General features: G+C 40.8%; 1 protein-coding gene across 4 annotated transcripts in view; it reads right to left on the bottom strand.

The window, feature by feature from the left end:
• Positions 1 to 26,498, bottom strand: part of LOC149140123 (uncharacterized) — a 184,420-nt gene that overhangs the window by 100,255 nt on the left and 57,667 nt on the right. For all 4 annotated transcript variants that reach the window (XM_089448854.1, XM_089448855.1, XM_089448857.1 and 1 more), the window contains exon 2: positions 4,422 to 4,805. In XM_089448854.1, the coding sequence (XP_089304980.1) occupies positions 4,422 to 4,805 (384 nt within the window). The remainder of the gene's footprint in view (positions 1 to 4,421; positions 4,806 to 26,498) is intronic.

A 26,498-nucleotide genomic window follows, 5' to 3' on the forward strand; every position in this document is an offset into this window, starting at 1 on the left:
GCAACTCTCCCTCTGAATCAATTTCCTCTTGCCGAACTTCAACTAGTGAGAAAATCGATTTTACTCGGGTAACTGAGTATCTGCCGGGTATGTTTTCCAAATGCCCATCGAAGTCTTTTTTATAATCCTCCATTTGAGAACCGACGGCCCAGATGAGATTCTAATCAATGGCTCAGATCATTTGGACTCAATCTTCATCTTCTTCTAGAAGTTTCACCCACAGTTAAATTAATACCTTTTAATTATTTTAATTTCCTAAGTTTACACTTAGGGTCCCATTAAAAATAATTAATTATTTTAATAAAACTGTCTCCGGGTGGAATTTCCCAAAAGGATTTCTAGGAATTGTGGAATACATGTGTCCAAGCCTCCCTGCAAATTTTGAGACTTAGAGCACATTTGATGCTACCAAAAATCAACAACATATTGTAGAGCTTTTCTTTAGGGTGGTAGTCAAATTACATGGTCTCCCAAAGACCATAATCAATGACCGAGACAGCAGGTTCATGGAGGCATTTTGGCAGGATTTGTTCAGGCTAGTTGGGACGGAGCTCACTCCTAGTACCAGCTACCGCACCTAGACAAACTAGCTGACTCAGATTGTAAACAAGTGGCTAGAAGGGTATCTGCACAATTATGTGACAAGGCAACAGCGGGCTTGGGTAAAGTGGTTGCACCTCGGGGAGTTCAGCTACAACACCACTTACCACATGTCGATTGGTATGACTCCCTTTCGTGCCCTCTATGGGCATGACACTCTTTCTTTTTCTGACATGATTTTTGGAGATAGAAGGGCCCCGGGGGTAAAGGATTGGATCCAAGAGAGCCAAGAGATCCTCAAGGCCCTCAAGGACAATTTGCAGGTAGCACAAAATTAGCAAAAGATGTAGGTTGACCGACGCAGGATTGAAAGACAGTTTAAGGTAGGAGACATGATCTATTTACGTTTCCAGCCTTACCGACAGTACTCACTGAAACAAAAGGGGCAGAGAAGCTTAGGCCCCGGTTCTATGGTCCATATAGGGTAACCAAGCGTATTGGGGAGGTGGCCTACGAGTTGGAGATTCCACCGGGAAGCAAGGTGCACAACGTATTCCATGTCTCATGCCTGAATAAGGCACTAGGACAGCAAGTCACGGCCACCACCGAGCTGCCACCACTGGATGATGAGGGCCATCTAGAGTTGGTTTCATAGCCCATCTTGGAGGTAAGGGAAAGGAAGCTCAGGAATAGAATAGTCAGGGAATTTTTGGTGAGGTGGAAAGGCCTTCCTGAGGAGGATGCCACTTGGGAAGGGGAGCAGGTGATGCAACATCCAGTGCTGAAGTTGCTTGAGGGGAAGCAAATTTTGGAAGGGCGGACTATAATATCCCCAAATTTTTAATTCTAGGGTCACCCAATTTTGACACAATTTTGGTATTGGCACATTTTTGGCACCTCAACTTAGGAAAAGGGCAAAAAATAAAATTTTGGTGGGTTGTGGGGACCATCCACAAGGCATATGCACTCTTTGGGAGAGTATGCACTTGGGAGAGAGAGAGAATGGAGGGAAAATTCGAGCGGAGGTTGGGACTCACCAAGAGGAAAAGGAAGGCAGCAAGCTTAAATAGGAGGTGAGGGCCATTGTTTGGGGCTTTTTGACAATTTTACATTTGAACTCAATTGTTTGCTTGAGCTGCTCAACCAGGTGAACAAGTGCTGCTTAGCACAAGGAGATTTCTGGGCAGAGATCTCAACTGTTACTTCGGTGGACTTAGAGTGCCACCCTAGGGGAGTCACTTGATAATTTTGAATTCATTCCGGAGCAGGGAAAGGAGTTTGCTTCTACTTATGTGCAGCACAGGGATGCTGGAGGAGAATCCGCACCATTTGAGGGAGCCATCTGTGGAGCAGCTCACTTGCCGGGAATTTCAGAGCTGAATTGGAGTATTATTTGCAGGAGAATTTGTGTGGTTCGGAGGTCAGCCAGTGGGGAAAATTTCTGGGCTGAGTGATTGCTTCTAGGACCTGCGCAGTCTTCTTGACAGTGGCTCGAGTGTGGTCAAGAGCAAGCATAATTCAGGGGTCTAAGGGCTGGAGAAGTCAAGGAGGACTTTGTGGAGAATTCTATGGGCAATCTTGGGAGATTTTCTAGGAGATTGGAGGAGTATTCAGCAGCTCATCTTCAGGCAGTGTGTACGGCAAGTGAGACTGGGAATTCGCACTTTTTGTGGGTTTTCCATTGGCTGGGTTTGACGTCGATTCCTTTTTGGTTCCTGTGAAGGAAAATTAGGAGAGGCACCAGCAACATTTTCAGAGGATTCCGGGCACGGGTGGCAGAAAACTCCATTTCCATCTAGCAGCAGTGCCAGAAATTTCCTGTGTACGCGCAGAATTTTGTGGGCTTCTTCGTTGGAGTTGGGGTAACCATTCTACCACCTGGGTTAGCTTTAGCTTGCTGTTGCAAGCCCAGGTTAATTTCTCCTCGTTTATATTGTACTCTTCTGCCCAGAATTTTAATAAAGAAATCAGGTTTGGTGTTGCTAATTGTGTGTTTGGTTATATGTGTGTGCATTCACTATTTTGAAGTGTTGTTTCAAGTTACATGCTTCTGTTATTTACAGTTAATTCCATTTAGGAATATTATGTTAATTTCTGTATACTCAACATTTCATTATCATTATTCCGTACATGGTATGCTCAACATTTCATCATTATTCTCCTACTGGTTACAAAACAGAACTTCATCAATAATTCTTTAAATATATTTTAATGACTTACAGATACAGAATTCTTGATTTCCATATCTCCGCCACAATCACTAACTGCTGGGAACAAAAATCGAATTTTGTGATCAAACTTTGGTTTCATAATCTATAATAGCATCACAAACAATCACAGCAAGTATGAAAGAGATATTCAACCACGGATTCACTTGTAACAAGTTACAACTCCGCCACCACTTGCCATCGCTGCCATTAGGAGGAACTGTGCTATTGCTGGCTGGTGCAATTGTTGACCAGAATTGCATCTTCCCAACATATAGATGACAAAATCAAAGATATAAATACAAGAAACATTTATATTCCAGAGACAGGGATTTTTTAATAGAGGAGTTTGGGTTCCATTAGATTCAGTCTAAGTCACCAAAAACGTCTGGCAGAGGTGCCTGAAATGCTGTTTCACAGTTCATATAATGAAACAGCGGACAAATGGCCCTGAAAAGTTTTAAGGGCCGTATCAGATTCTGGCAACAGCATTTCAGGGCTGGAATAGTGTTTCGTAGCCCTGTCAAGCACATTCCATCAATGTTTCAGCATTTATGAAACGCATCCAGCCAACCTTTCAGACCAAAAAATGACAAGAACAAAAAAAGTGAAAAACATTAAAGGACCCAAAAATTACCTGAAGCGAAGCATCTTGCGAATTACAGTCATAATACCTTATTTCAAAATATGTAATCAGTGATAACCAATGCCCAGTAATTCTAAATTTTTTCTGTTTTTTTAAAACATGTTTATCAAACTATATATAGCACTTGTCGTTTCAGAATCATATTGTATCCATCTCCTCTGAAAATTTGCTGTATCCATTTCATCGCATATCTGTATCAGTTTCCATATCAGTTTCAGTGCATCTTAGGGTTCAATATCATGCATACAGATATATCTTTCCCAGGGTGGGTGAAGAGACAAGAACTCAATCGACACAAAACCATACACAACTATTAATGTCCAACCCGTCAAAGATGGACGGAAACCAAGTGAAAAAAATGAAAATGGAGCATTACAACTTTTGTAACCCCTTAACCATCACTAACATAATTAACATTTAGTCACATGTAAGTAACCTCACTAACCACTTATCACAATAAATTACATAAACCAAGTGTGTAAAGTATACCATGTATATCAATCTCACTAAGTAAATGACCCCCAAGTCCACATCCCCTAGGTACAATATGGGGGCAACAGGGGAAATAAGCCTACCTGACCCTTAATTTATATTGGTCAAATACTCCTTTTTGAAATCAGCCTGGTAATTTATTGTAGGCCTTCATATATAGAATTTATTGTGGGCCCGCATCACATTTCTAGACTCAAGTCAGCCTATTGTTTGTGACCAGAATATATCTGCCTTTCTGCGATTTTAGGCTATTATTTAACACACTAAAGATCTAAACTGTCAAATCCGTCTAGTAGCTCTCCTAATTGGGGCCATGAAATCTAGCTTCCCATCTTGCTCCCAAAATGAAGTAACCAAAGTGTAAGGAGGCCATCCCCATCCTGCACTATATCCTTTGCAAGGAGGTATAGCTTTTCGGTGAACTTGTTAAGGTCTTTAAAAAGCTAGACCTAGACTGCAATCTATAATAAATTTCATTTGTATTGCTCTTCTTACTTGGTCTTTTAGACTTTTAACACAAGACAAGAGAAATTTACCTGCAAGATATTGGCTTTGGAAGCAAATGTTTCAATCTTTTTGGATAATTTGTCCCATTGGCAATTTGGCTCAATATCATCATCTTCAACTGAAGTTGTGCAAAGCACTTGTCCATCTAGCTGCATTTCTCCTTCAATGGATCGCTGCAGATCTCCAGCTTCATTTTGACCATTGATTTTTTTATCACTTCTTGGATCTTGGCTGATTTTCTGAGAGGCACATTCCCTTCCTGAATGCAAATCAGAATTGCTAGTAAAAGCAAACTTTGTTGCTGTAGTGTTCATCTTCTTCTTTTTTCTTTTGGAAGCAGATAAAATAATGTGGTCTTTTGATGAAATTTTTTCAGCATCATTCTGATAACTCTGGCTTGAAACATACTTTTCCTGATTTGAAGACACATTATGTACAAACAGTCAGGCCTGGTTCATTACTTTTTCATCTGAAAAGCATAAAGCTGGAGAAATGCAGCAAGAACTATGGTTTTTGGAAAATTAAATTTATCTTCAAACATAAAGATTATATTAAAAAAAAACACATTAGTAATAATGATTGTAAAAGAATAAAGGTATGTTCTAAAAAAAGGTTAATCCTTCAGCTATAGGGAATGCTAAAACTCTAATATCAAAAACTAGATAGAAATAAATCAATACTTTTTCACCCATAGATAATAATAAAAAAAAAAAAAAAAATAGAAATACCTACAGTATAATTTATAAGATAATTTTTATGATGATTAAAAAGAGTAAGCATAGGATTAAATATTAAATGTGGAGTGGCCCTTGAAGCATGCCTAGAGTAAATGTACAATGATTATTTTTGGCAAAAAAGTTTAAGGAATGCATTCCTCTTACAACAAAATCTAGCACCTAGTGCAAACTGCAAAGTGTCACTAGCTGACCTAAACAATTGTTGATGTTTTGGATAGCATCAGGAGTATTCTCATGTATGGGGCAAGTGGACTAAGTGATGGGGCTTTACACCAATAGACCCATGGTATTCTAATGACTCATGGTATAGACCCATGGTATTGCATCCTTCGAAAAAGTATAGGTAGAAGTGTGAGTGATTCATTCTAGTCGCTTGGCAAGAGAACTAAGAGGGCCGAGATGGCACAGAGACGTGCAAAAGCACGACACATTGAGAGAGATTCTTTCAAGTAAGCAAGAGATCTGCATGAGTAATACTGCAGGTTTGTTGACTGAGATACTCAATTGTGTCGAGTCTGAGGAAAGAGCATGGAGCAGCGAACGCGATCCAGATCAGCCAAATCGAAGATTGATCCGTTGGCTTAGATCCGAGATAATTGTTGTATATGTTATTTCCTTGAGGTCCATTTTTGTGAATTTTTTAATATTGTTGTGTTTACTGGTTATTATTTGTTAATTTTCCACTGCTCTATGCTATGTCAATTACTTTAGCCCAATTCAATCCTTCATTAAGCAATATTTTTAGTAACAATTAATTCTTCCAATAATCAACACTAATTGAAAGTAGAACAGTAAATGCAATGACAATAGGAGACAATCAAGAACATCAACAAGAGACACTGATTCGGTCAAAGTCTAGGGAAAAACCCCACGAGAGGGAAAACCCTTTGAAAATTCTTCTTCTATTAGATTGTCATAAAATGTTCAACAGAGAGTACAATGAGCCCAAATCCATAAGAGTCAGTCAAACTTTGACAAACCAATATCCAATTAATATGAGCTTCAAAAATTGACTTTAGTCAAACTGTCGAATCTGCTATACTGTCAAAGACAACAGCAGTCGAATCTTCCCTAACCAGTGCACCAGTCAACGATCAAAGTGCCTTCAAACAGCGTGGTCAAAGGCTTCAGCCTTGTCTTCTCTAAGCTACGGCTACTTCAGATGCTCTCCACATAAGATGATTTGCACTTTGGTTGATGAGAATGAGGCTCCTCCTCACTCCTTTTCATATGCCTCTCTTAGGCTAATGTCCAGCCCTTCCAAAGGTTCTCCTCAAGTGAAGCCGACTTGATTTTGTAGGACAATTAGCCCATACAAACATATAAAAACTCATATCTCAACTTTGACAATGGCTCTCTTGGTGCTTGAAGTAGCCCCTTGCTCCTCTAAGGGTTCTCTATCATCTTGAAGCAGCCCACATCTTGGATACTTAGCCCACAAAGCCCTTTTGTGGTCCCAATTCCTCCATTACCCTGTACCCTAGGGTTTGGAGTACCTCTTGTTACCCACCACCTGTGGGTAGTATGCATAGGAGAATTTTTTCTCCTAGATGGTCCTCAACCGACAGCGAACAAACCCTTGCAACCACCAAATAGCTCGATGTGCCATTATCTCTGCCAGTTGAGCCATCCATGTGGTCCCTCGCCCATTTGTTATTATCGTATGTTTGAAGGTGGGCCTCCCGACTTCGAAAGTATGACTTTTCATTGGTATAGTTGAGTAATTTTCCTTACTTATCATGGACACTTTTGGGTATGGATTGGTGAGGGGATTCGGCGGAAAGAGTGGGCTAGGTCTGTACTCTTGTCCTCTCTGCCCAATTTGGTGGTTACCCTTGTAACCTAGTCTTGTGGGATCTCCTTTATTGGTCAATAGCTTTAAGGTTGGCACTACATAGGAAATCCTTATTTTGGTTGTGTGGTCCCACTTCCCGACACCATATACATCACTCCCTTCCGCTCATTATAACCCCATTCATTTTTTCCGATCCAGGTCCACATGTGTCCACTGGATCCACATAGGGTTGGCCTCCCCTTCCCCTTGTCCACACCTTGGGTCGGGCCTTGAACGATGCCTCAAAGGTTGATGCAACTAAAAAGAAAAGAAAAAGCATAATTTGGCCACTCAACAGAAAATGCAAAAGATGGTCGGGACATACAAATTTAGCACGTGGGCAAAAGCCAAACATGAGCTCTACCCCTTATTTATGGCCATCACCCTGGTTCCTATGGACCCTAGATGAGCCCCCTCCACTTTAAGGAACCCATGATTGTCCCAACCCTAGTGGGCAATGAAATGCCTCACCTTAAAGGGGGCTACCTACTGTTATACCCTATGCATCATGCTCTCATCCCCTAGAACCCTGAGCAGTCATGAAGAAATAACAATTAATGGCAAAAGGCATATGAAGAAGGGTGGAAAAACAAAGGTCGAGGTAACTCATGTACCATGATTTGTTCCTTCCTACACTCATATACCCAAGTGTGGGCTTCCCTCATCATAGTTACCCTTGTACCATGACATGTGGGCTTCCCTCATCATAGTTACCCTTGTACCATGACATGTGGCCTGGAGCATTCCCTTGATCCCCACTTTGTTCTATCACTATATCACGTGCAACTACCACCTGATGGATGTACCATGGACATGTCACCCTCTTTAAAGGCTAAAACCACCTAATAGGGTCCTTAGTTAACCCCCTTATTGAGCTTGGAGACACTTGTACATGCTAAAGCCCACTATGGAAGGGCATGCCACCATGAAGTGCCCCATTGATTCCATGACTTGTAAGCTCCATTATTTGATTATTCTAATGACTTGTTATATTGGAAGGCAAGGGGATGCATTGGATCTTATGCAGGATTGCAAGTGAGTCTCCATTTGGGGATTGGTCTCCCTCTACGGGGTCGTAGTCCTCTATAGGACCACATTGGCACTTGTAGGAAGCGTTGAGAGCCATGGGCCTCCACCATAGCAGAGATTACTTCATGGATCCCCAGCATCGCTCATTGATTGCTTGTGTCCTACCTTTTGGATGAGGATTATGCACCTGGTTCACCATGCCCAACTGGCTCCACACTTGCACCATACACTTGATAGATGGTTTTAAGGTCCAGATGAAGATGTGTCTCACTGCAGGAGACAAAGGGAGGGCTTATGTCATCATCCTAGCCCTTACAGATGGTTTATAGGCATTTTCGATCCACTTGGAGACCCATGAGGATGTCCTTGTGCCCCCACACCCACTTGGGAGCACCACAGTGACTTGCTTGGAAAACAAGGGGTCAACCCCTTGTCCACTATGTTTGGAGTCCATTCTCTCACCATGGCACACTTTGGACTTCATTAGGCCTCCTCAATGGCCCAACAACTCATTATATTGATCATTATGCCCTCTTGAGAGGCTTATTTTTATGTTATTGAATTATCATGTTGGGCTTTGTTGAGAATTCAATAGGGAAATAAATATGTTAATTCTCTTAACTTGATAACTGCTTGTGTTACTTTATACTTATTAGCTTTGTTCTTTATTATTCCAATGTGCAATACATCAAATAGCTACCAAAACAGTAAGAATAGTGACACAGTATATAAGTTGCAAGCCAGGGCCAAAACCCCTCCTCTTGAGGGGAAAACCGTAAATCTCTTCTTTATCTATCAGATCTTTCAATTGACGAATACCATGACCTAAACTCAGACAAATACCCTCCAAGATCAAGTCTACCACAGCCTCCTGCTGCAATATCTTCGACCTCCCAGTAGATCCGACATTTTGCTCCCCAGCAACTGCTGCTGCGTCTCTAGGAAACTTTTATCTCCCTCTAATAGCCTTCCTCTTGACTTCGCTTGCCTTGACTTGAGTCCTAGGGCTAGTAGGATGCCCTAAGAGACCTTCGATTGCCTTCCCTTCTCTTCTGCTTCCAAAATTGAGCCCCAGAAGATCCAGCACAGAAAAACCCTAACTTTGATCCTCCCAGAAGAATAGATAAGGCCCAGAAACACTTCGACTTCCTCTTCTTCACACTTCCTTCTTCCACTTCTCTTTCTTCGCACTTCCTTTCTTCGACTAAGAGATGAATGAGTGAGATGATCCAAATGGAGAACAAGTTCCTCTTATATATAGGCGTGTTCAAGGGTGGGTGTGGCTCTTCATGTAGGCCGACTTGACAGCTCATTAGGCCGACTTGATCTTGGAGGTATTTTGACACTTTCAAGGCAAAATAAATTTTTCTTTACAATTTACAATGTGCCCATAGGGTCTTCCATATATGATAATGATTGTTCTACCGAGGACAAATCCTAGAAACACTCAATGGGTGTTTGACTTATAACATAAAAGAACTTGAGCATGAAACCCATGCTCCAATAATAATAATAATTTATTTTCCATTTTATATTTACAAGAATACATTTCATATTTATAAAGACCGAACCTAGTTACACATTTTTCAACACTCCCTCTTAACTAGGGAAGTATTCATAAGAGGTACATGGTTATTCTCAATCTGAATGGATCTCATAAGAAGAGTCGGATTGGTAACCCATATGTCTAGCATCATATTAACTAACATTGTCACATAGCAAGGCCTTGACTAACAGCTCTATCTCTCCACAAGATCAGAGCACAATGCTGGCAAGACCAATGATGTATAGACACCATCATCATTGTCTCCCAAGGTACATACCCCACCCGGGTGTTCACAAAGTATGACCTCCCATTAGACTATTCTTATCTTGGGTAGCTAATCCTCAAAGAATATCGGTCCACGACTACTCTTACCTTGAATGCCCTACCACATTCTCAAAAAGTATCGAATGCCAAATGGTTATCCAATCCTCCATTCTTTCTTCCCAAGTGAAGACAAGAATGTAGTGTCTATCTCTCCCTCTCAATTAGAGAGGACAAATCCACCAAACCAAGTTTGTCCCTTAAGTATACAAGCTTGTTCGGAAGTGATTTCGTCAATATGTCAGCTACCTATTCATCAGTGGAGATATATCATAGCTGCAACACACCATTTTGTACTAGCTCTCGAATATAATGATACTTCTTGTTGATGTGCTTTGTCTTTCCATGGAACACTGGATCCTCAGACAAACGAATACAACAGGTGTTATCACAAAGTATCACGGTAGGGTTCATTGGTCCTTCAAACAGGTCGGATAGCAACTTCCTTAACCATACTGCTTTTCTGCTTACTTCACATGTTGGAACATATTCAACCTCAACACTACTCAAAGCAGCGGTGTCTTGCTTTCTGCGCATCCATGAGACCATGGAGGATCCTAAACTAAAACATCCTCCCCGTAGTGCTTCTTCCATCCTGTTCACTGCCTCCCCAGTCAAAATCTGTATAACCAATCAATTGGACATCATTCCTTTTATCATATTTCAAACAGTATTTGATGGTTCCTCGCAAATATCTCAGAATATGCTTTGTTGCTATCCAATGATCATGCTTCGACTCTACTTGGAATTGACTGAGTATATTTACTGCAGAACATATGTCTTGTCTAGTATTCACCAAGTACATCAATGAGTCAACAAGTTGTCTATACCTGGAAGGATCCGCAAGGCTTGATTCGGAACTCCTCAGTCTCTTCACGTTTGTTATCATTGTTGTGGTCATAGGTTTACAATCGATCATGTCGAACTTCTTTAGAATCTCGATCACATACTTTCCTTGACCCAAATAGATTTCATTCGGTCCTTGCCAGACTTCTAGTCCCAAATAGTAATGCATCAGCCCAAAATCCTTCATGTCAAATTCTGCTACCAGTTGCTTCTTACATTCTTCAATTCGACCTTCTACACATGTCAAGAGAAGATCATCAACATACAAAAGAATAATTATAGGTTCATTGTTTACAACCTTAATATAAAGGTTAGAGTCAACAGAACTTTTTGTAAAGCCTATTCTGTGTAGGTATGCATCCATTCTAACATCCCATGCCCTTGGTGCTTGCTTGAGGCCATATAATGCTTTCTTTAATATGCAAACATATGCCTTCCTATCTTTGACTTTGAATCCCAAGGGTTGTTCTATATAGACTTTTTCATTTATAGTGCCATTCAAAAATGCAGTCTTGACATCCATTTGGCGGATGTTTGTTAAATTTGGCAACTAGGGCCAAACTCCACCTTGGACAGTTCATATGATGCAACTGATATTTTTATTGGATTCCTCTCTCCGAGAGGTGTAGGATTGATCTAAAGATCATCTCATTCTGACATGTACAAATGGAATTATGAATTTATTTTGTTTATGGACAAATTGTCAAGGTCGGCCAGCGAACTAATGTAGGGTCAAAAGCTTAACAATCACGTCTATTCATCCTCAACGTTTGCATATAAATAGAAGGTGCCTTTGCCTCATTTGGACATCACTCAACTTCTCACACATCTCTCTCTGCTCACATGATTGGGTACGGATTTCTGGGCAGCCTCTCCACACGTGCAAAGAAAATAGTCATTTTCTATTGTGGACGTTGACCAGCGTTGACCGACTTTCCGAAAGTTGTTTTGACCAGCGAGCGTTGACCGAATTTCAAGAAGCTGTTTTGACCAACGTTGACCTATTTGGCTGTGTTTTTGTGAGGGAAATTTCTATTTGTGTAGGCTGCATTTTTGGGCACAGAAATCGAGGCAAGCTATACTATTTGACCAATGCTAACTACAAAAGGGTTTGACTGCAGTGTTGACCAAGTTTCATTGAGTTTTTCATAACTGTTTTGGGCTGATTCGGATCACTGTTGGAGGCCAAGTTGATTGGGTTTGACCGAGTTGTCTTGGAGAACAAATCATGCCTTGTTGACCAGTGTTGACATTCTGGTTAGGGCTTTCTGTGGCTGCTGTTTCACTGGACATATTTCACTTTGATTGGGCAAGTGAATATTACATATTGTACTCTTTCTCTCTACTGAACTTTTGAAGAATAATAGAAGAATTAATCAAAGGTTTTCCCCACATTGGGGTTTGTCTTCTACTGTTATTGTTTACGTTCTATCTGCATTTTACTATCACGTTATTGTGATTGCTAATATGGAAATTGATATTGGGCTAATAAGAAAATTGAAGTAAATTGCTCTTAAGCATAGAACATACCATTGTTATCTAAAATTAACATGGTATCAGAGTTGAGGTGAAGACAAAGCCCAAGCAAGAGTGAAAAGAGCAATCACTGAGAAGAGCAATCACTGAGATTTGTTGGACAAGGACAAGATTCAATGGCCTCCACATCCTACTTCAAATTTGATGACAAGCTTCATGAGAAGTCTGATTATCATGCATGGAAGATGTCTCTTGATTTGACTTTAGAAGAGCAAGTTGTTATGGACTATGTGCAGAGAAAGATTTCTGAACCTCCTTCTAATGCACCGGCTGCTGCTAAGATAAAAGTACAAGAAGGGTGAAGTCAAAGCAAAGAAGATCATTAGGGATTCTATTCATAAGCATTTAGTTTCTTACGTCTCCAATTTGAACACATCAAAGGAGATATATGACAGGTTGGTTGGCATGTTCAAAGCTAGCAATGCAAACCATGTTCTCTTTCTCAAAAACAAGTTTAAGGATATAAAGAAGGGAAGAGGTGAAGACATTCAATCCTACTTCATGTGCATTACTGAGATCAAAAATGATCTCCTTTCAATTGGAGAAGTTATTACTGATAGGGAGCCCACTCTCATTGCCCTTGGAGGACTCCCTCGTGAATGGCACGTGTTCAACACTACTATTCTTAACAACGACAGGGTCCCAAGTTTTGAAGAATTGCTGACTAGATGTTCTCAAAAAGAAACAAGGATGATGGAACTAGATATGCCTTCAAATAGGAATGAACCTACTACATGCTCCGCTCATGCTAAAAAGAAGAACAATGCAGGTTCAAAGAAGCAATGTCAAGGAAGACCGGGTTTCAAGAATGGAAGGAAGGGAAGATGCTTCATTTGCAACAAGTTTGGCCACTATGCTAGGGAGTGTCCTAATAGAAGGGATACACCTCATGATGATAACAACCATAACAACAACAATTTCAAGGGCAACAACAATCAAAAGAATGGCAGATTCAACAACCGAGGAAAAAGGAATGCTCCCACTACTCAACATGGAAATGGTCGCCCTCCCAAAAGATTAAGAAACTCCAAGTATGATGAATCTAATCTTGTTGATAACAAGCAAAAAGAATTTTATCTTATATCTGCCCTCTCTACTGCCTCTCCTATGGACACCTTGGGAAATTGGTTAATTGAAAGTGGTGCATCAAAGCACTTCACTGGGTATAAGGAAGCTCTTTCAAATCTAATTGAAAAGGATAAAATTTTGGAAATTATCCTTGGAGATAATGCCACCTATCCCGTGAAGGGAGTTGGGAATGTTACTCTTCAATTGAATCAGGGTAACACCATTCAACTACAACAAGTACTATATGTACCCGATCTAAAGAAAAACTTGGTATCTATCTCAACAATGGAGGACAAAGGATTCAAGGTGTCATTCATCAATGGAAAGGTACGTGTGTGGAATACAAATTTCAAAGATGCATTTACACTTGGATTCAGGGTTGATAGCCTATATCAAGTTGGAGGAATTCCATTGGGAACTATGTCTTGCAACACATCACCTCAATCTGAATTATGGCACCGGAGGTTTGTCTACATGATGTGAGGAAGATGGTGACAGGTATGCCCGAATTTAAAGTAGAACATGAAGGTGTTTGTCAGGGGTGTGTCGAAGGATAGAATACAAGGGGACCATTCCCCTCCAGTGATAGCAAGACTACGGACATATTGCAATTGGTTCATTTTGATCTATCTGGTATGATGCCTGTGAACACTTTGGGAGGATATTTATATTATGCTATCTTTATGGATGATTTCTCTCGCAAAACTTGGATATATTTCTTCAAGAAGAAAGACGAAGTATTCTCATGGTTCCTTTCTTTCAAAGCTTTGGTCGAAAATCAAACCGGGAAGAAGATCAAAATATTGAGGACCGATAATGGAACCGAATATGAATCAAATGAGTTCAATAACTATTGTAGAGAAGTTGGCATTAAGAGGGAGACTACTACCGCATATACTCCTAAGCAAAATGGTGTTGCTGAAAGGAAGAACCGTTCTATCATAGAAGCCACTCGTGCCATGCTTCATGATCAAAGCCTTCCGAAGTTCTTATGGGGCCAAAGCTGCCAACACTGTCGCGTACGTTCAAAATAGATGCACTCATCAAGCATTGGACTCCAAACTCCCGAAGAAATCTTCACCGGTAAGAAACCTGATGTTTCTCAATTTAGAATTTTTGGTAGCCCCGTATATTTTCATGTGCCAAAAGAAAAGAGAAGCAAATTGGATGCTCCTAGGAAGAAAGAAACATTTGTGGGCTACAGTGAAACTTCTAAGGCATATAGAATCTATGTGCCTGGTCAAAGAGAAGTGGAGATAAGTCATGATGTCACCTTCGATGAGGATGTTTCCCTTGGGAAGATTAGTAACCTTCCTATTCCAAGGAAGGACAATGAAGCAGATTCAGGAAAGCAGGGAGAACCGCAGGATGAGTCGATGGTCGATACTGAAGGACCAATGGATCCCATTGATCTACCCCCTCATGAGCCCTCCTCAAAAAGAAAACCCTCATGGCTTATGGAAACTCTCGAAGATGCCGAGAGACATGTTGCACCTAGGAGGACATTTCGTGAAAGTTAGAAGCCGAATAGGTACCAAGGGTACTTAACTGCAATGAGCACCATTCTACAATCTAATCCTTGCACATTCGAAGAAGTGTAAAGCACCAAGTTTGGAAGGATGCTATGAATGAAGAGTATGAGTCGATTATGAAGAATGATGTCTAGGATGTGGTCCCTAGACCCAAGGACAAATCCATTGTCACCTCGAAATGGCTCTACAAGATCAAGCACGGAGTTGATGGAAGTGCTGAAAAGTTCAAGGCTAGATTTGTTGCTCGAGTCTTCTCTCAAAAGGAAGCTGTGGACTATGATGAGATATTTGCACCTGTTGCCCGATATACCACCATACATTCGATTATAGCCCTTCTTGTCAAGACCACCTTCTTACATGGTTCAATTAAGGAGGAAGTTTATGTAGAACAACCCGAGGGGTTCAAAGTTCAAGATCATCAGACACATGTATGCAAGTTGAAGAAAGCCCTCGATGGGTTGAAGCAAGCTCCCCGAGCTTGGTATGAGATGATCGACAGCTATCTAATGAAGCTAGGATTTACAAGAAGTGAAGCTGATCTGAACCTTTATTTTAAGGTTGAGAATGATAGACCTCTTATCTTGGTACTTTATGTGGACGATCTCTTTCTGACAAGTGCAGACCCTCTTATTCATCAATGTAAGAGGGAGTTGGCTTCCGAACTCGAGATGAAGGACCTAGGATTGATGCATTACTTCCTAGGGTTGGAGCTCTGGCAAAAGCCAAGTGAGATACATCGTGAAGCTACTTGAAATATTTGGGATGGTGGGCTGCATGTCCGTGACTACTCCAATGGAACTTAACTTCAAGAATTTATGCGAAAGTGTTGTTGGGCCCGATTTGGGAAATCCTTCTGAGTATCATCAATTTGTAGAAGCCCTGATGTTCTTGGTGAACTCCCGTCCAGACATATGTTTTGCCGTGAACATATTGAGTCAGTTTATGGTCGAGCCTCAGTGCATACACTGGATTGCCACCAAGAATCTCTTGAGATATCTCCAAGGCACAATCACCTATGGACTGAGATACACTGTCGGGAATGTGAGGCTCCATGGTTATTCTGATGTTGACTGGGCTGGCAGTGTGGTGGATCGTAAGAGAACATCTGGATGTTGCTTCTCTCTAGGTTCTGCTTCGATATCATGGATGAGCAAGAAGCAGAAGTTGGTTGCCTTGAGCACCGCTGAGGCTGAATACATTGCTGCTAGTATGGCCTCCTGTGAAGCTGTTTGGTTGAGGAAGCTCTTTAGTGAGCTGTTTGGACATGTGTTGGATACCATCGTGATCTATTGCAACAACCAAAGTGGGATTCGTCTTTCTAAGAATCCTGTGTTTCATGACCGCTCTAAGCATATTGATATCAGGTACCACTTTATCCGAGATATGGTACAACGGGGAGCAATAAGGCTTTGTCATATTGGGACAGATGATCAAGTTATTGATATTCTTACAAAGCCCCTAGGAAGGTCAAATTCTCAACCTTCCGTGAACGACTTGGAGTCGTGGAGAGACCCTCTTATGAGGGTCTCGTATGAGATGGATGTTGAGCTCTGGGAGCTCCGGGGGGGTTGGGGTACTTCTTGGAGTGATGAGCGACCATAGGGTGAGTTCTTCCTAGTTGAGAGGGAGTGTTAAATTTGGCAACTAAGGCCAAACTCCACCTTGGACAGCTCATATGATGCAACTGATATTTTTATTGGATTCCTCTCTCCGAGAGGTGTAGGATTGATCTAAAGATCATCTCATTCTGACATGTACAAATGGAATTATGAATTTATTTTGTTTATGGACAAATTGTCAAGGTCAGCCAACAAACTAATGTAGGCTCAGAAGCCCAACAGTCACGTCTATTCATCCTCAACGTTTGCATATAAATAGAAGGTGCCTTTGCCTCATTTGGACATCACTCAACTTCTCACACATCTCTCTCTCCTCACATGATTAGGTATGGAGTTCTGGGCAACCTCTCCACACGTGCGAAGAAGAAGATAATCATTTTTTGTTTTGGGCATTGACTAGCATTGACCGACTTTCAAGAAACTATTTTGCCCAGCGTTGACCTGTTTGACTGCATTTTTGTGAGGGAAATTTCTGTTTGGGCATGCCGCATTTCGGGGCATAGAAATTGAGGCAATATGTATTGTTTGACCAGTGTTGATTGCGGAAGGGTTTGACTGTAGCGTTGACCAAGTTTAACTGAGTTTTTCGGAACTGTTTTGGGCTGATTCGAATGATTGTTGGAGGACGAGTTGATTGGTTTTGACCGAGCTGTCTTGGAGATCAAATTCTACCATGTTGACTAGCGTTGACTTTCTGGTTAGGGCTTTCTGTGGTTGTTGTTTGACTGGACAGATTTCACTTTGATTGGGCAAGTGAATATTACATATTGTACTCTTTCTCTCTGCTGAAATTTTGAAGAATAATAAGAAGAATTGATCAAAGGGTTCCCCACATTGGGGTTTGTCCCTGGTTGGCGCCATATCTTGTGTCCTCTTGTCTTGGCTTGTCTTCTACTATTATTGTTTATGTTCTATCTACATTTTATTATCACGTTAATGTGATTGCTAATCTGGAAATTGATATTGGGCTGATAAAAAAATTGAAGTAAATTGCTCTTAAGCATAGAACATACCATTGTTATCTAAAATTAACGATGTTCCATCCCATCGATGTTGCAAGAGAGACTAATGATCGAATCGTTGTATATCTTACTGTTGGAGCAAATGTTTCTTCATAGTCGATGCCTTCAAGTTGAGAGAACCCTCTAGCCACAAATCTTGCTTTATACTTATCTATACTTCCATCAGTTGCATGCTTGATCTTATAGATCCACTTGAAAGTAACCATAGATTTGTTTTCAGGCCTAGGTACGATCTCCCAAACTCCATTCTTCATTATAGATTGATATTCTTCGTTCATAGCATCCTTCCATTCTCGATGTTCTACAACCTCTTCAAAGGTGGATGGTTCTGCTTCTATTAATTTTGTCATGTATGCAGCATACCCAGAATATTTCTTGGGTCTCTTACTTTCTCTAAATGATCCTTGTGTTACCCCATGACCTTCTGCATCAAGTAGTGTGGATTTCAACCAATTAGGTATTTTCCTTGTTTCGGAAATGACCATGGGTTGAACAGGTTCACTTGGCCCTTCTTCTTCATGGTGTGATCCTTCTCCTTCCTTGTCAACTTCCTCTTCAAATATCGGAAATTCTTCATCATCAAAATCTATGGAAAGTTCTTTTGACTTCTTGAATGCTATACTCTCATCAAATATGACATCACGACTAACTTCAATGTGATGTCCATCTTTCATATAGATTCTATAGGCCTTTGATGAGTTACTATACCCAACAAATATTCCCTTCATACCGGAAGGATCCAACTTCTTTCTTTTGTCCTTTGGTATATGAATATACACAAGACACCCAAAGATTCGGAGATGATCTACAGATGGCTTCTTCCCAGTGAACACTTCTTCCGGAGTCTTGTTATCTAGAGATTTGTGAGGACATCTATTTTGAATGTAGACTGTTGCCTTTGTTGCCTCTCCCCACAGAAACTTAGGTAGATCTTGATCGTGTAAAATTGCTTTTACACTTTCTTCAATGGATTTGCTCTTTCTTTCTGAGACTCCATTTTGTTCAAGATTTTATGGGACTATCAGCTCCCTCTGAATCCCAAACTCCTTACAAAATGCTATAATCTCCTTGGATGTATATTCTCCTCCATTATTGGATCTCAGTATCTTGATTCTTCTTTCTATAAGGTTCTCCACTTCAGCCTTGAATTCTTGAAATTTTGTGAATACTTCATCCTTGGCTTTCATTAAGTAAACCCAGGTTTTTCTTGAATGATCATCTATGAATGTGACATATTAAGATGGCCTCCAAGAAATTTTGGAGTCATAGGGCCACACACATCAAAGTGAATGACATCCAAGATTTCTTTCGACCGCGAAGCACTACTTCTAAATGGTCTCTTGGTATTCTTGCCCAATGCACATCCCTTACAGACACCTTCATGATCCTCCTTCAAATTCGGTATTCCATCTACTATGGAACTTAAAGTTGGAAGTATTTTGAAATGTAGATGACCAAACCTTCAATGCCAAAGTTCACATGAGCTAATCTCAGTGTGAACTAGGGCTTGGTTTACGGGAGATAGTAATATGTAAAGCCTTCCTTCTCAGATACCAATAACTTTAGCTTGATCCATGCTGGAGTCTTTTCCCCAAACATCTATTTTTCCATCAATGAAGGCAACTCTATCTCCTTTATCTTCTAAACTTGAAATAGAAAGTAATTTTTTTTGCAAACCTAGAACAAATAGAATGTTGTTGAGGTGGATGTTGCTTCCATCCTTAAGCTTTATGGAAGTTGATCCAATGCCCTTCACCAGATAGCTTTTGTTGTCTCCAAGTTCCACAGAGTAAGCGGATTTTCCTTTTGATAAGCTTTTCAATTGGTTGGTGCCAGTCATGTACCTTGATGCATCACTATCGATTACCCAGATGTCTTCGTCTTGGAATGTACCAAAGAGAGTCGAAAAAAGACCTTCATCCCTTTCATTGATTGATGCCTTCTTTGAAGAGAATAAGAAACTCCATGCTTCCTTGATACCTTTCTTGAGATGGCTTGCAATTTTCTTGATGAACTTCTTCATTGTAGAGGAGATCTTCATGATGCCCTTAGAGAACCAAAGCTCTAATACCATGTTGAGAATTCAATAGGGCAATGAATATGTTAATTCTCTTAACTTGATAACTGCTTGTGTTACTTTTTACGTATTAGCTTTGTTCTTTATTATTCCAATGTGCAATACATCAAATAGCTACCAAAACAGTAAGAGCAATGACACAGTATATAGGCTACAAGCCAGGGACAAAACCCTTCCTCTTGAGGGAAAACCCGTAAATCTCTTCTTTATCTTTCAGAGCTTTCAATTGATGAATACCATGACCTAGACTCAGATAAATACCCTCCAAGATCAAGTCTACCACGGCCTCCTATTACAATATCTTCAACCTCCCAATAGATCCAAAATTTTGCTCCCCAACAACTGTTGTTGCTTCTCTAGGAGACTTCGATCTCCCTCTAATAGCCTCCCTCTTGACTTCACTTGCCTTGACTTGAATCCTAGGGCTAGTAAGATGCCTTAAGAGACCTTCGCTTGCCTTCCCTTCTCTTTTGCTTCCAAAATCAAACCCCAGAAGATCCAGCGCAGAAAAACCCTAACTTCAATCTCCCATAAGAATAGATAAGGCCCAAAAACACTTCGACTTCTTCGCACTTCCTTCTTCAACTTCTCTTTCTCCGCACTTCCTTTCTTCAACTAAGAGATGAGTGAGTGAGATGATCCAAATAGAGGACAAGTTACTCTTATATATAGGCTTCTTCAAGGGTGGACGTGGCTCTTCATGTAGGCCAACTTGATCTTGGAGGTATTTTGACACTTTCAAGACAAAATAAATTTTTCTTTACAATTTACAATATGCCCATAGGGTCTTCCATATATGATAACGACTCTTCTACTGAGGAAATATCCTAGAGGCATTCAATGGGTGCTTGACTTATAACATAAAAGAACCTGAACATGAAACCCATGCTCCAATAGTAATAATAATTTCTTTTCCATTTTATATTTACAAGAATACATTTCATATCTATGAAGACCGAACCTAGTTACACATTTTTCAACACGCTTGTCACCAATTCATGTCATTATTTAGCATTTTTTTATTATTTGGGGCTAAATAAGGCAAATTAGGCTATTCGAATCCCCTATTGGATTGTATAAATAGATGAAAGGACGATTGGTTTCTCTCATCATCACTTGGATTGGATTAGTATCTCTTGAGAGATTTTCGCACGTTTTGCTAGGTAAACTTTTTGGAGCTTTCTTGATGCACTATGATGTTTGGATTTTCGCTATTGTCTTTGGAGCTTCTTTCTAATGCGAAGTTGATGAATGGATATACTCTCTCTCTCATGTAAGTCGAATTTTGATGTTATTCTTGTTATTTTACTGGTTTATTGCATGTTATGGTTATCATTATTCATGTATGGGTTAAAAGTAAATGCAAAATTCTTCTGAGAACCTTGAATAAGTGATTTAATGCATGTCTTGTACTTGAAGAGAGTGGGTGAATGTTCCTAGAGGCACCTAATAGGTTTAAGCCTCGAAACTTCATCTCTTTGACAAATTTGAAGTATAAATCCCTATTGACCTAGTTGTTGCCCTTGGAGAGGCTAGCAAAGATCAATTAGTTGTTGACATTTAGCAGCCAAAGGTACAACCAGAGAAATGTGGGTAGCTCTCTCCACACTATATCGGAGTTCTTCCAAGCAGTGGAAGATGTTCCTAGAAGAAAATCTCAGATGCATCAAGAAGCCGAAGGGAGAAGGCATAAATCCCCTCCTCACCAGGATTCAGGATGTCCGAGATCAGCTTGCAGTTGTTGGGGCAGCACCTCAACTATCAGAGCTAGTACAGTTGGCACTAAACAGTGTCTCGAAGGATTGGCAAGTCTTCATCCAAATTATAATGGGCAAAGATACACTACCTAGATGGGACAAGATGTGGGTCAATTTGTAACAGGAGGAAATGAGGTGAGCTTTGCTTAAGAGCTCCATCAGTGGCAGCAGCAACAGCGGATCGAAGGGTGTGAAGGACGAGGAGAATGTCGCCCTAGCATCAAAGGGTCCCAGTCAGGGGCAAGGGGAGCAGAAGAAGAAGAAGGAGGACCTGTCAATGGTAAAGTGCTTCAGGTGTGGTGAGTTCGGTCACTATAGCACGCAGTCTCCTCTCGAGAAGAAGGACAAGCAAGAGAAGCGGAACCAGCAGGCAGCATCCGCGGAAATAAACAAGCTTTCCACTAGGCTAGAGGAAGAGTTTGTTATGTTCGCAATATACCTCCAAGAGTGAGGTGGGGTGATTTGGTGTTGTAGCCCCAAAGAGCTACAGAGATTAAGCAGGGTCCTGTCCACCCCATGGATCATTACCTGGCTACAGGGGCCCACAGTATTTGGTAGCAGGATGGATCAATGGCAGTTGATGCAGTCAGTACCAGAGTGACAGTTGCAGTCTAGTAGCAGTCAGATGTTGAGGAGCACAGTGCAGTGTTGACAACGAGCAAGTGGCTCAGTGCAGAGTTAGCAACAGTGCAGATTCTTCAGTGATAGTGTAGAGGCTAGTAGCAGTCAGGACTTGGGAGACAAATGCATCATATTGAACACAGATGATTCAGTATTTTGGATGCTTCTCAGTGGTAGTATTTGCAGTTGCAGCAGCAACAATTGAGAGGGAGTTGCAGTGCAGATGCAGAGTTGGCAGCAGTATGCAGTGTCAGTAGCGTCAGAGTTGCGCATTAGTTGGTGGGCAGCGGCACTAGACATCAGCAGCATGACAAAGGATGATACAGAGACATAGTGTTGTGGTAGGATGTGCAGCACTAGAACACAGTTCTCGCAAAGAGGGAGTGCTAGTTTTTGTAGCACCGGATGTGTTCTAGTCATGAAACTTGGTGGAGAGGCTAGAATACATGAGATCTCCATAACCCATAAATCATTTCTGGAAATTCCACCTAGAGATGACCTAATTAGATTATTAACTTATTTTTTAATGTTTCCTAAATCTAAATTTAGGAAAACTAGTTAATTAATCAGAATTAATCAAGTCAAGGTAATAATAGTCTAGAAATTCACACGGATCGATTTCAAGATGATCCTAACCATTGATTAAGTTTTAATCTTGGTCATTGGTGCTCCAACAGAGGATTATAAGAAGTCGATGGGCACTTGGAGAATACACTTCAGCAGTGCAATGTCTTTGGAAAATTGATTTCCAGAGAGCAGCAATAGTGGTTGGAAGGCCAAAAATCGAAGCAGAGACAATGAGGGGCAGGGACAGTGAGGCTGGAAGAAATTTTCCAGATCCAGCAAGTACATTTCCAGAGAGGCCAAGATTTCTCCATGAAGCAGTGCAAAGCCTCAAGAAGGCAGTTCGATTTGCTGAAGAGGGCAGAAGTTTTCAATTCCAGAGGCCGGGAAGTAGTCCCAAACTGTCGGAGACAGTGTTGCACGAAGCGCCCCCCCCCCCCCCGGGTTCCAAGGCCCGAAGCGCGTCCCGTACAGAAGCGCCTAGGAAGCTTGGCCGGAAGCGCCGCTTCGGCTTTTTTAGCCGCTTCCTGGAAATTTGGAAGCGTTGTACGGAAGCGCCGCTGCCGAAGCGCGCTTCGTACGGCGCTTCGGGCGTCAGAAGCGTGGCGCTTCGGAGGAGGAAGCATTCGCTTCCCGTACGCTTCCGTACGCTTCCAGAAAAGCTTCTGGAAAAGCGTTTAGAAAATCGTTTTTTTTTTCAATTTTTTTTTCAAATTTTAGGTGAGTTTGCTTGTTGGGGGTGGGTCCACCTTGGGTTAGGGTGACGAAATTACGAATGAAGGCAAAAAAAATATAAATATAGCAGATGCTCCCTCATGGTAATGTTAAATTCTTAAAGTAAAAGTGACATTCTCCTTTATTTTTCATTTTCATCCTTTTACTTAAATTTTTAACATTACCATGAAATGACTCAGGATGTTTGAGAGTGGTTCCAGCCTCATTGGACTTCATATGGAGAAAATAGAATTTCATATCCTATTCAAAATTCAGCAGACTTAACAGTTTTCAGGAATTCGGGATCAATGAGATTGTGGCATTTCATTAGATTATATCAAGTATGAACGTATGCGATTAGCATTTAATCAAGAGCACCAAGCCCTATATGTACCCTAGTGTTGGTGGTGTTAATTGTTGAACTCCTTTGTCACGCGGCATGCCCTTAGCAAAAAATTACCTTTCAATCAAGTCAAAATCATCGATCAAACATGTTAAGCTTTTTCTACCATATTTTAAGTCTTGAATCAAGTAGTTTGATCAAAATTGGGCAATGTTGACTAATATCCCTAGACAATTGAGGGAGAGGCAAAGGCTAGACAAGAGGAGAAGAATCTAGATTCTAGATCATTAATGTAAAATGGATGTTATATCTATCTTGATTTATGCAAAAATATGCATGTTTTCATGTCTTCTACAATTAATTTGGTATTTGGGATGTTTGTTTTGAGTATAAATGCAAAAAAATATAAAAAATATATATATATATAGCAGACGCTTCCGCGTCCCCGCTTCCAAAAAACACTTCCGCTTCGTGCAACATTGGTCGGAGAGACGTTTTCCCAGGTAGTAGCAGGCAGGACAACTAAACTAGCAGTCATTTTAGGCAACAGTTGCAGCAGGTAGCATCAGATTGACGCAGAGCCTGCGCAGGCCCAGTTGGACGGCTTGCTTTTCAGAGGCAGTCCAGTGCCAAAATTCCCTGGAGTGAGGGTAATTTCCCTCTAGTTATTTTTGCCAGTATTTTCTCTGCAGGATAGCTAGTATTCGGCATCAATATTATTGTACTCATAATTTCTCACTATTGCATAATAATAAAACCCTCAACTACTGCACCGGTTTTCCCAAGATGGTTTTATCCGAGGACATATGTCCAAAAATAACTGCGTCAATTTTTTATGTGTGTGCTAGAATATTTTCATTTTCCAGCGCTATTTTCCTCCGTAGTTTATTTTTGAAGGTTGCAGTGTGAATTATTTGGTATTTTCCGTAGCAGAAAACTTGTTAAATTAAATTAACAATTAGAAAATTAATTTTTAGTTGCTGCAATAGGATTTCATAGTTGAAATTTTCACAGTCGACTATCTAGAAGTGTAGGAATTTACAAGGTAAGTTCCTCAAATAGAACACCAAAGGACACCGCTCACAAACAGATCACAGATCAATACACCAGTATTCTTGACGTGGTTAAAACTCTCAAAGAGGGAAACAGTCCACAGCCTAAGCCAACGCGGTCACTTCAGGCAATTTATTAATAAAAGAAAGAAAATTTACATAAGATTCTCTCATGAACGGTCACCCTACAAATGACCCTCCATGCTCTTTAAATAGAGATCATGGACCAATCGGGTGTTAAGCCACGGATCAAGTGTCGATAATACCGAGGAGAGAATGAACCATCGAATCACTTCATGTCTAGAACATATCATGACCATCAGATTGTAAGTTACAAGTGTACATAGTAAAGAAACACACTTTACCTAACTCTACACTAGACCAAGTTATACTTAACTATTTCCTATGTGTCGGAATATCCTTACTAGCTTCTACGGTGCCACGATACTCTGCTTCTGCTGAAGAAAGAGAAATGGCACTTTGTTTCTTGCAAGCCCATGTAATAGGTCCAGAACCAAGAGTGAAGGCATAACCTGCAGTAGGCTTCCAATCATCAGGGTCACCAGCCCAATCAGAATCAGTGAAACCAACCAATAGAGGAGATGCTTTTGTATTGTGATGAATCCCACACTGAATTGTACCTCGAACATGACGAAGTATTCTTTTAGCAGCGTTCCAATGACTTTCATGTGGGTTTTGCATAAACCGAGCAATAAGGCCAACAGCAAAGGAAAGGTCAAGACGAGTATGGGTCAGATACAAAATTTTTCCTACAAGCTGACGGTATAAGGTAGCATCAACTTCAGGGGTAGTACAAGTGACTGAGAGTTTGGCTCCAGACTGAAAGGGAGAAGGGGTTGGCTTACAGTCTTCCATGTGAAAGTGGCGTAGAAGATCATAGGCATACTTGGACTGGGAAAGGGAAATACCTTCCTTGGATTACAAGACTTGAAGACCAAGAAAATAATGCAAGTGTCCTAAGTCTGTCATTTCAAACTTCTTTTTAAGGCTGGACTTCACATGGTTTATAAGGTTGGGATCACTACGAGTAAGGATAAGATCATCAACATAAAGAATAAGAATGATAAGAGACTTACCCACTTTCTTGGTGTAGACAGTATTGTCAAAATGACACCTAGAAAAGCCAGTATCTAAAAGAAAGTTATCCATTTTGGCATACCAAGCCCGAGGGGCTTGCTTGAGACCATAAAGGGATTTCTTAGGCCAACATAAGGCTAGAGTCTGTTTTTATAAAGCCAGTAGGTTGTTCCATATAGATTTCTTCATGCAAGTCCCCATGCAAGAAGGCGGATTTAACATCCATCTGATGGACTTCCCATTTGAAAGAGGTAGCAAGGGAAAGAACAAGGCGGATAGAGTTCATTTTGGCAACAGAGGAGAAGGTTTCAATATAGTCAATGCCTTCAACTTGTGAAAAACCCTTAGCAACAAGACGAGCTTTATGTTTATCAACTTTTCCATCTGGTCCAAACTTGGTTTTGTAAACCCATTTGCATCGAACAAGTCTTTGTCCCTTTGGAAGAGGAACAAAATCCCATGTATCATTTTCCAATAATGAACAATATTCTTCATTCATAGCTGCGTCCCAATCTAGATGGCCTAAAGCTTCTGCAAAGGTGTCAGGATCATAATTCACTAAAGCTTGAGCCAGTAAAGAAGAGGCTCTATCGAACTAAGAATGTGTACGTCGCTGATCTGTAGGATCACCTGCAAGAGCATCTGTTGCATCCCGAGTAGCACGAACCCATTTTGGAAGATGAGGAGTTGAAGGAGGATCCTGAGAAGGTGGGGGAGGATTGTCATCCTCACTGTCATCATCTGAAGAAGAAATGTTTTCAGAAGTAGAAGGGATAGAGAGAGGTGGCAC

Source organism: Pinus tabuliformis, chromosome X (genome assembly GCF_031772625.1).
Source record: "Pinus tabuliformis cultivar Carrire ecotype Pingquan chromosome X, CPIR1, whole genome shotgun sequence".
Lineage (NCBI taxonomy): Eukaryota > Viridiplantae > Streptophyta > Pinopsida > Pinales > Pinaceae > Pinus > Pinus tabuliformis.